General features: G+C 32.9%; 1 protein-coding gene across 1 annotated transcript; it reads right to left on the reverse strand.

Moving 5' to 3' along the window:
• On the reverse strand, window positions 3,396–5,467 carry LOC18595728 (pentatricopeptide repeat-containing protein At1g52640, mitochondrial). The gene has a single exon (XM_007023806.2). It carries the CDS (start codon window positions 5,233–5,235, stop codon window positions 3,673–3,675), a length of 1,563 nt encoding a protein of 520 aa, XP_007023868.2. The 5' UTR covers window positions 5,236–5,467; the 3' UTR covers window positions 3,396–3,672.

A 10,916-nucleotide genomic window follows, 5' to 3' on the forward strand; every position in this document is an offset into this window, starting at 1 on the left:
TGATTTTTCTTTAAAATTTGCATGGGAACAAGCCTTTGATGAAACGTTTTTATGTTGTGAAATATGAATGTGATGAATTCATGTGTTTCTACGTTATGTTGATGTGTATGTTATGCATTGAATGGCATTATTTGGTGATAATTGTAACCGTGCATGTGCGGTGTGGGAGTGCACATGACGGTGATAGTTATGTGTTGTGTGAGTGCACACACTGATGATATATGCCATATGTGTGATAGTGCCGTGCTATGCGAGTGCACACACTGATGATATATGCCATGTGCGTGATAGTGGTGTGCTATGTGAGTACACACATTGATGATATATGCCATGTGCGATGTGGGAGTGCACATGATGATATTGCCTTGTGCGGTGTGGGAATGCACAGGATGATTCTAGCTATGTGTGGTGTGGAAGTGCACATAAGCTGGTGAGATGGGAGTTGTATACATGTATACACATACATAGAGAGGTTAGAGAAAGTATTATGTGTTTGCATTGAACATTGAATGTTACTATTTAACAAATGCTTTCCAACTAATTTTCATTGCAACAAAAATGGGTTTTCGTTGTGACCAAAATTCTTTTAATTTCATTGCTCTGTTTCTCGTTGCAGCGAAAATGCATTCTCACTGTAGTGAGAAACTCTCCGATGGTTAGGTAAAATGTGTGCTCGAATTTTTGCTGCAACGAAAATGCATTCTCGCTGTAACAATAAACTCTCGGGTTGTTCGTTCAAAAATTTTCCCTGAATTTTCTGTAGTGAAAATTCATTCTTGCTACAGCTACGCTACCTTTCCGCTGTAGCGAGATTCGCTCTGCTATGCTTGCCTTGCTTGAACTCTACTATACTTTTCACTCTTTAACTTCTTTATTGATCATGGATCTTTCAATACTAAGGCACTAAATGATCAAGAGTTGCATTAAGAGGTTTTAACAAGAGATTGAGCTAAACTGCATTATTTTCAACACAAGTTCATCATGTTTTCTAAAACTTCTCGTATTAATGCTTGTTCCCTTCCTATATTCACTTACTGAGTTTGTACTCACTCTTTTCAACTTGATGTTTTTCATATTTAGAGATAGTTGGGACCTAGATTGAGGCATCCATTGACACTCACCTTTTGGTAGGTACCATGGCATTCAGTAGCTGTACCTTCACCCAAAGTCACTCCGCTGGAAGTCAATGAGTCTTTTTGCCTGTGTATACGTACATGTGATGTAAACCACTAAGATACATGTCGTAAACAATATATGTTTATTTTGATTAACGTTGCCACTATGAGTTGGTAATAGGTGACATTATTTTGGATAATGTAAATGTAAGTAGTTGACTACCATGTTATATTGTTGAAATAATCATACTTGAGAATCACGGAATATGACATTTAAAGTGATGGATAGAATGATGAACAGGATTATACAAAAAGGTTTGCTTGGGCTCAGTGGACTATACCCATTGGGCCCATGCGCCAATCATGGCTCGGGAATTGGGTTGTGACACTTATTCTAGTTGTTATGTATAAAGTAGTGCTGCACTTGTAATGGTTGTTCTCATTATTCTCTATATAATAAAATAGTTCTTTTGAGAATAGATATTAACCAAAATCAAGTGTCTACACCAAGTCAACTACACAAGGTGATTGAAAACCTTGTTGTACTTGAACTCCTTGAGTTAACAATGCATCTAAAATTGAAGAGTGTTTACTGGGATGTCCAAAGTTGAAGAAGCTACAACTCAGCTATGACACTGCAAAGAAAGAGAAAACCAGCTTTCAAAGCGAAAGGAACATTGGTGAAGATGAAGCCACTAAAATTGTTTTTCTTCCATGTTTCAAACATTGGTGAATGCAGAAAACTGAAAAAGCTTTAAATGAGTGAAAGTGAAATTGGCCTAGTAATGTTTCATTTGGTTTCCCTCTCTGTTATTATTATTTTCTTGAACCTCTAGCGTTAGTAATTTAGATTTTTTGCTCTCATATATGTTCATACTGTTGCAATGTCTCGTCTAGTGCACTGTAGTCTCACAGGACCTTTCTCATCCAACATGAAATCTTTGAGAATTTATGTGAAAAATATAAATTAAAATCAGAGCTGATTGGCTATAAGGGTTAAATTGTTGGCTCTGTTCGACTGATGCTGTCTCAAATGTTTGCCAGAACGTCTCCTGGGACTTCTATTTAAGCATTTACTTATTTAGTCATTTATATCCCTCTTAGAGATAAACAAATGACTTCTATTTTCACTTTTTACTTGATTCTAGCTACCTTTGATGCATTTCTCGATTAAAAATAAGACTAAAATTTCATTGTTGATTAAGACATTTCTGTAAAATCAATAATAATGTAAATTACTTCTGAGCAAAAATGTTTGCTTCCATGCTCTGCTGTTTTCTAATAACTACTTAAATATATAGCAAAGATTTGCAGCAAAGCATGCATTCTGAGTTGCCAGAAAGCAAACATTTTTCTTGCTTTAATCCAAGTCCAATTATGCTCTTCATAGAGAATTCTAATACGAAAGCTAAGGTACAGTTATGCTATAAGGCTAAAGCTTCATATTAATCATGAAAGAATATCAGACATGAAATGTGAACCTTTCCAAAGTACTGTAGTTTGCAATTCCAATTGACTTGGTATGGCAACTAGGAAATTTCGCTGCCTGGAATGTCTGAGTAATCTTGAGTCTGGTTTACGTCTAAGTTAACATTAATGAAACATTTTGGACCAATAATAGTATAATGAAATTTTCTACAGTTCTCCACTACCTATAATCAGCATGTCTTCTTTGTTTTCTTTTCAGAGAAATCGTTGAGCAGGTTCTGATAAAAAGAGAATCTGGCCAAGGACAACAAGATCATTTGCTGCTTGGACAATCTATTTGGTTTCATGGTAGCTACATTAGATAATAATCAGCATTGGAGGAGAGGAAGCGCAGTGGAAATAGCTAGTTTCATGGTAGATACATTAATAATAATCAGCACTGGAGGGGAAAGGCAGCGAAAGTATCTAGAATCAGAAGATGAAGCTACTCCAAACACTTTCTTCCTCAATGCTCTATGATGTTTGCAATTATAACCTTGGGAAACAATAAGGACTGCAGATGCATCAATCACAAAAGTACTGTTTCTTATTCTTTTCCTCTTTGTTTTTTTTTTTTTTTTTTTAGGGTCGGCCAAGCGAGCCAACCCTATGCTGAAGTATTCTTTTCCCTTGGTTGTTTCCCTCTAATTGAAGTTCCTCTATTGTAATTTACTTATCTTTGCTTTCTCGTGTGACTGTATAATTTACCTTATAATTTAATTTTAGGTATTGTTAGGAAAACTTTTCCGACATCCATAATAACAAGAGGAGATTTTCAAATTTTGGTCTCCTTGATTTACAGAAGAGATGAAAGGAGTTGCATCTTTTATCTGCATTTTCAAAATGGGGTCTGTTGTGAACTAGCCACAACAGGTATAAGATACAAATGAAGACTGCTAATTTCAGTAATCTGTGAAGTAAGTTTCTTATACAAGTGAACACACTGAGGTGGAAAAAAAGAGTCAGGTGGTACGGAAATCAATCAATCCATATTGCTAGAAAAATCAATCATCAACAGTGTTGAAATCGGTCATTAACTTAAGATTGATCTTATACTTGAGAGGCACCAAACTGAAAAGCAAGGTAGTTTTCACTCACTTTCAAGCTCTGTTTCTTCACTTCTTGTTCTCCTATATGCTGTTTTACCTCTCATTGCATTTGCTAACTCTTGTATTGAGCAAGAACTGCTTCTTGCCATCTTGTTTGCGAGTATCTCTATATTGTCCAAGAATCCTAACCCCAACAACCTATTCCTCAATAACTCAACAGTTGAAGAATATGGAGGTATACCCTCATCAATCATTATCTCAAAATATCTGCATGCCTCCTCCAATTTACCTCTCTTCTTACATAAACCATGAATCATGACAGCATAAGTTGAGACAGAAGGATAAAATCCTCTATTTGCCATACTCTCCCACAACTCTGTTGCCCTATCAAATCTTCCTATCCTAATAAGCAACTTGAGTGCCATATTGTAAGTGTGCCTATCCGGAAAACATTCATTTTTCTCCATTCTGGAAATTAAATTCAGAGCCCTATTAACCTCAGAATGCTCACAATGATATGCCAGGATCGCATTGTAACTCCACTCATCCGGACTGATTCCTCTCTCAATCATCTCAGTCAAAAGCTGGTAAGCCTCATCCACCTTATCATTATTGCAAAGCTTTCTGATAATGCAATTGTAAGTGAACAAATTAGGCACAAGATTGTATCTTCTCATTCTATCAAGCACCCTAAAAGCCGCGTGAATATCATTAGCCTCACAATACGCACGGATGAAAACAGAGTAACTACAAGCGTCCAGCTCAATCCTACTCGAACCCATTGCTCCAAACATCTTATAAGCTTCATCCACGTTACCACTTTTGCACAAGGCCTCAAACAAGCAATTATAAGCTAGAACATCAATGGAACAACCTCGTTGGACCATTTCGTCAAACACCTTACGAGCTTGGCATGCTTCTCCAATATCTCCCCAACCCCTCACTAAAATGCTGTAACTCTTTGCACTAGGCTCAAACTCATGCTTAACTCTATCAAAGAATCCTTGGGCTTGTTTCACGTGCTTCCTTTTACATAACACAAACAAAAGTTGATCAACATCATGAATACTAGGCCTAATTCCAAACTCTACCATTCTATCAAAAGCCCTGATAGCATCACCAGGCAAATTTGCTCTACAATAAGCTCTAAAAACAACCCAGAAAATTTCTGGGTTTATCTCAAACTGTTTACCATCTCTAATTTCTATCAAGAAGTCCCATAAAATAGCAAACTGTTTACTACTTCCTAATATATCAACCAAAATATGGTAGCTTTTATCACTATGTTGAAAACCCGGAATTTTGTCAGCCCAAAGAAAGAATCTGTGAGCAGAAAAGCCGAGGTTTTTGCAGCGTTTTAAAACTTGTTCGACGAGTTGAGTGGATATATGAGATGAGAATGTGGTGAGAGAGCGGTCTAAGTCATGGTGAGGGTTCCTGTGGTCGCTTAGTACGCGAGAGATTTCAGTTACGAGGTTTGCTAACGGCCGGGATGTGGGTTGTTCTTGGGTGAGAGAAGAGAAGAAGAGAAAGGGTTTGGGGTGGTAGAGAGAGCGGAAGAGAGAGTGGATAGGTCTGGTTTTGGAGAGAGATGGAACAGCCATTTTAGACAAGGTGTTGAAACATAGCTAGAAATGAGCATTTAAGCATACATTGTAAGCGCCCCTTGCTAACTAGCGTACGTTTTAAACCTTTGGTCAGACCTCAAGCGGAAGAAACGTCCTTCGCCTAAATCTCGGCGGCTCACAAAAGGATATCACCTCTTTCACACTCGAAAATAGCTTCAATCATGGTGCACTTCGAAATGCCTCGACACCCACAGAACCAATTTGGGCATGGCTTAAATCTAGCCCACGGAACCCAATTTGAAATCCATGCCAGTTCCTAATAGGACAGGACGATGGAGAATTCAATGGGCTTGCCTGGTTTCCATTTTCTAATGCTTTGAAGGGGGAGTAGGGAAAATAAACGATCCATGTTTTGAACAAAATGTTTACGTTCTTCGACCAATATGATGAAAACACCAAAATAGTCTGTAACTTGTTATTTTTGGCATAATATTTTTGAGTTTTTAAATTATTTTTAAAAAATTTGAATAAATTTTTATTTTTTATTAAATTTAATAAAATTCTTATCCTTTTATTTTAGACTAAATTGACTTTTATTACTAACGGTCTTTTCATTTGTCATTGACATAGATGGTAAAAATATCACGAATTCATATCATTATACCACATTAACATGCTATGTCATTTTTAATGTGACATATCAACATGCCATTGATATTAAAAAATAACAAGTGATATTTTGATTAATAATAATTAGTCAACTATTAATTATAAAAACTTATTTAGTCTAAAATAAAAATTCAAAGTATCCTCAAATAAAGCACAGAGATTTGATTGAATATAATAAAAGAATAAAGATTTATTTGAATTTTCTTAAATAGTTCAGAAACTTGTTTGGATATTATTTTTTTAAATTAATTTTAAAAAACATGTGTAGCTTTATTCATTAAATAATTTTAAATAATTTTAATAATTAGAATTTGAAACCAATTCAAATTTTTAAATGAAAAATGAGATGAGAATGATTACTTTCAATAATTTAGTATTAGAATTAAACAAAAAACCTTTATTGTACCCAAAAAATTGACATATAGAGCACTCAATCAAACAAAAAGATTAAAGTCATGTGAGATCCTAAATTAAAATCTTAACTAGATTAAGTACAAAAAGTAGGGATCATTATTTTTGTTTGAAAATGGCCTACAAATTAAGTCATTTGCAATTAAAATTATGGGGAAAGGCAGGGACCATCTTTTCTAGACCAAAACTTATAATTATCACTTTAAGGTTATGTAAAGAAACTTAGTAAAGCCAATATATTTCTACATAGCAATAAACATAGCTTTCAAAATTGCATTGCCATGTCAATTAATTCTTCAATCTATCTATATCTTTTTGGGTATAGTTGATTATTTAGATATCTAGCTCCTATATCATGTGTTACTCAAACTTAGTATATGCTTTTCTCATGGTAATTAGCTAAAAGAGTGATGTTGTACTAATTATAAATTAGCCCCATTTTAACATTTCAAGGCTTGAGGGATCAATATAAATCAGATGTAATATATAAAAAAAGTTCTTAAACTATTAAAATAATTTAAATAAGTTTTTATTCCTATTACATTCAATCAAGCTCTTATACTTTTAATCAGATGTATATGATTTCACAAAATAGAGGGAGTCAAAAATCATTTTCATAGATTTTCATCTCAGCTTGTAAAAATATTGAAGGTCAGTAATTGACTGGCAAATACAACTTAGAACCTCTTGGGTCACATCCACTAGTATGTTTATACTAGACACAGCCAACTCAAGTGCTAAATTAAGACAAAAAAGAATCTGAAAAGCACCACTTGCTAAGCACAGAGTAATCATGCTAATAAACTTTAACAAAACCTTTTTTTTTTGTCTCTCCTAATATTTAATTCTTTCATGACAACTTTAAATTTGTAGTAGTTGGTTGGGATTAAATTAACAAATACTGATCATGAAAGTTGTTCATACGAAAGTGACCTAATTATATATATCATTTTCTATATATACTTCCTTCTGTGTACAGCACTTTAGTTAGTGCATGTTGACAAGGATAAACGTGGAAAAGTTGAGATGTTGTAAGCAAGGCAGTAATTATTTTCAATCATCACCATCATTCCCATGATAAGTTATACTAATGTTTAGTAGGAATAAAGGAAAATGGAGGGAAGAAAGAACAGAAATATCTAGGAGAATAGAAATTAGCATCCACATTAAAAATTTTATAAGGCACATTCTATCAGATTTGCAACGCTTTCCCAGTTTTGGTTCCCATAAATGGAGCTCACATAACCATTTATACTCCATTTATACATATATACGTGTTATAAAATTAAATTATGATCTTACCTTTTTTATTTTTGTATTCTATCAAAATCAAGTTAAGTTAATTTAATCTTGATAAAAAAAATAATATTTTAATTCATAATATGATCTAATAAAGTGATATTTAGACTCGAATGTTATGTATAAGCTTTAAAAGTGTAAACTTATGTAAGAAATCATAAATTTTATGATCGGTAGGAATAGGGATACACTATATAAAGTTAGGGTTAGATCTACTCTGCTATCTACAATAAAATAAGATTTTACCTATTTGAGAGTTATGTATAAAAATATGATGAATACCCTAGTGGACTGAATCCCAGCAATTAATTTGATTAGTATTATTTTTATTGTCAAATCAAGTAGACTTTTGTGTTTTAATTTTTTTATAATAATCTTGAATTAATATAAAATTTATTATGAATAAAATTTAACGATACAATCTACTAATAATTTTGTAGTTCATCCATAACTTATGATCATATATGTAACATCCCTGACTTTGATATGGACTATGTGTAATGTTAACTAAGCTATTTGGTGAGCTAATTTGAAGCTAAATGTATATACTTGTACACCATTGATAATGTGTATGTCCATAGAGGATGACTTTGAATTATATTTGAGTACTTGTTTGGAAATCTTGAATTATATGGGTGATTTGAGATACAGGTTGAAATGAAAATGCATTGGGGACTTAGAGAAATGAATTTGGAAGATTGGAATTTTGAAAATATGGAGTCTGAGCATGATCTATTGACATCACAAAAGAAAGACCTTTTTCAATGGAATTTTCTGTATGAAATAGTCAAGTTTCCGTTGGAAATGCTTTTTTCATATGGATTTTAGACAGAATTTTTTGTCGAAAACTTCATCTCTAAAAGTGTAATCGAAAATACTTTTCATTAGAAATCCGTTGGAACTTTGTCGAGAATTTCGATGGAATTTTCATTGAAAATATACATAAATCCATCGAGAAAGAGCTAAATTTTGATATATTATTTTTCACAAATTCATCAAAAAACACAAAAATTCCAACAGAAGTTTTCGTTGGAAATTATAGATGGATTTCCAATAGAATTTTCCGTTGAAAATTACCAACGGATTTCCAAAGGAGTTTCCGACAAAATTTTTCGTTGAAAATTACCAATGGATTTCTAATGAAATTTTTCATTGGAATTTATCAACGAAATTTTTTGTTGGAAGTTTGCAACGGATTTTTTGTAGAAATTTTCCATTGAAAACCAATACTAATGGAAATTTCCATTGAAAAATTTTTCAGTAATTTCCAACGAAATTTTACATTGGAAATGCTCTATTAATGGAAAATTCTGTAGGAATCCCAAAAAACGTAAATTTTGTTATTAAAATAATCATAATTACAAATTAATAAAAATAATCTACGCTGCTTACAATTAACATGTAATTAAAATACTTAATTCAAAGTCGAGTTGGCAGAATTAAAAATCATTACAAATACACAATATGCAAATATAAAAATAAAGCTAAATGTGCTATTGTATGCCATATTAAAAAAAATATCCAAGTCAAATTAAGAAAATAGGCTATTATCATGAAATGTACCTTTACTCGTCAAAATCTTAACTTGAAGTACTCACATGTCATTTTTTCGAATGCTTCTTTGTCAACATTGCTTTCATACTCATCATAAATTTATTCATAGCTCCAAAATGTTACACCATTTGCTCACGCATCTGACTCATGCCAAGTGATAGATTTTCTACTTTTTCTTCCAACCTAATGTTAGCACTAGTGCAAGGGTTAGCTACTAACTCAGATGTTGCTGCATCATTAAGTATAGTTGTAGCAGGCCTCTAAGAACCAAACCCATACATGTAAGTGCGTGTAGTCATCATCCTTCCAATTGCTTCAATCCAAGCATACGGATCAAATTCTGGCTGTGAGGATGTTCACCATACTTCTGTGATATTGCAATAGTATATGTTTACTACAAATAAAAAAAGTGAAAAGAATTAGTATTTAAATTTATTGTTAACTTTGGAGTAAAAATCAATCAATTTTTTACGTACACTAATTGTTTTAGACTTATTGTTTGTGAAATCACCATGACCCCTTAAACGTTTATAGGTGTGGTTGAATACTTCCACAAAGGTAACATCTCGATTTATCTCATTTGCCTATATCCTTTGTAACACCTTGCCATAAGTCTTGGACTATGAGAAATTTCAAGTATACATGGGTCTATTTCATCCCTACGTTCTGCGACCTACCAAAATGTAATAGAAGAGCATTAATTGTTAATGTACATAAGTAATGCCTATTTATTATTAATTGTCAACTTATAGATTGCACATAAACTTACATATTCTTGGAACTGTTATGCAAATCTTGCATCACGTATTTTCTTCAATTCATCATTTGATATATGGAATACATCTCTTTTCACCATTTCATCAAATATCCTCACATTACTTCAACATTACAAATCAAGATTATCTTATATAAATCATTAAGGTTTAAGGTATAATGGTACTTACTCAATATACAGAAGCATCTCCTTGCAATTCATTAAAACATATAGTTTAGTAGCATATAACTCATTTTCTTCTAAAAATTGAGATTTATCTAGTTGGCCAAAACTAGCCTAGGATGAGTGAAAATTAAAAGACAATCGTTAGAGTCCATGTCTCCCCCATTATCATTACGTGGCACTCGATTTAATCTTGTTCGCACAGTAGGTTCAAAATACAAAGAGCAGCACCCGAGCATTTGGCTCATTAGTTGGTGCATAATCCCCTTGCTTAAAGAGTAGGGTTCAAGTCCCCCTTCCCTTAATTATAAAAAAAAAATACAAAGAGCAAAACTAGGAGACTTCTTCAATAATTTATGCCTCACATATGTTTCCCTCCATAAAGGCGTGATTTTCACTTTCTTCTTCAAATTATACAAAAACCTAAACATAATATTCATAAAATTTAATAAGTACCCTAAACTCTCCTAATGAAATAATTGAAATCTAACAATAGATATAATACATCTCAAATGGATACATCCATCGATACTGGATAGGTCCACCAACTCTAGCCACGTAAGGTAAGTGAAACAGCAAATGCTCTATAGAATCAAAAAAAAAATAGGAGGAAAGATTTTTTCTAGTTTGTAAATAGTTTCAATAATTTTTCCTTCTAAAGTTTCCATGTGATCTATAGATATTTCAATTGAACATAAATCTTTTAAAAAAATTAGATATCTCAATAATTGCATCCTAAATTGAGTTAAGCGCCATATCATGAAAGGCACTTGGGAGCAATCGTTGCAAAAAAAATGACAATCATGACTCTTCATCTCATAAAATTTGCATTCGATCTCATTATAAC

This window comes from Theobroma cacao, chromosome 6 (genome assembly GCF_000208745.1).
Source record: "Theobroma cacao cultivar B97-61/B2 chromosome 6, Criollo_cocoa_genome_V2, whole genome shotgun sequence".
NCBI classification, from domain to species: Eukaryota; Viridiplantae; Streptophyta; class Magnoliopsida; order Malvales; family Malvaceae; genus Theobroma; species Theobroma cacao.

Bases quoted from the DNA above. Each gene is read 5' to 3' on its own strand.
- LOC18595728 (XM_007023806.2), bottom strand. From the start codon at position 5,235: ATGGCTGTTCCATCTCTCTCCAAAACCAGACCTATCCACTCTCTCTTC.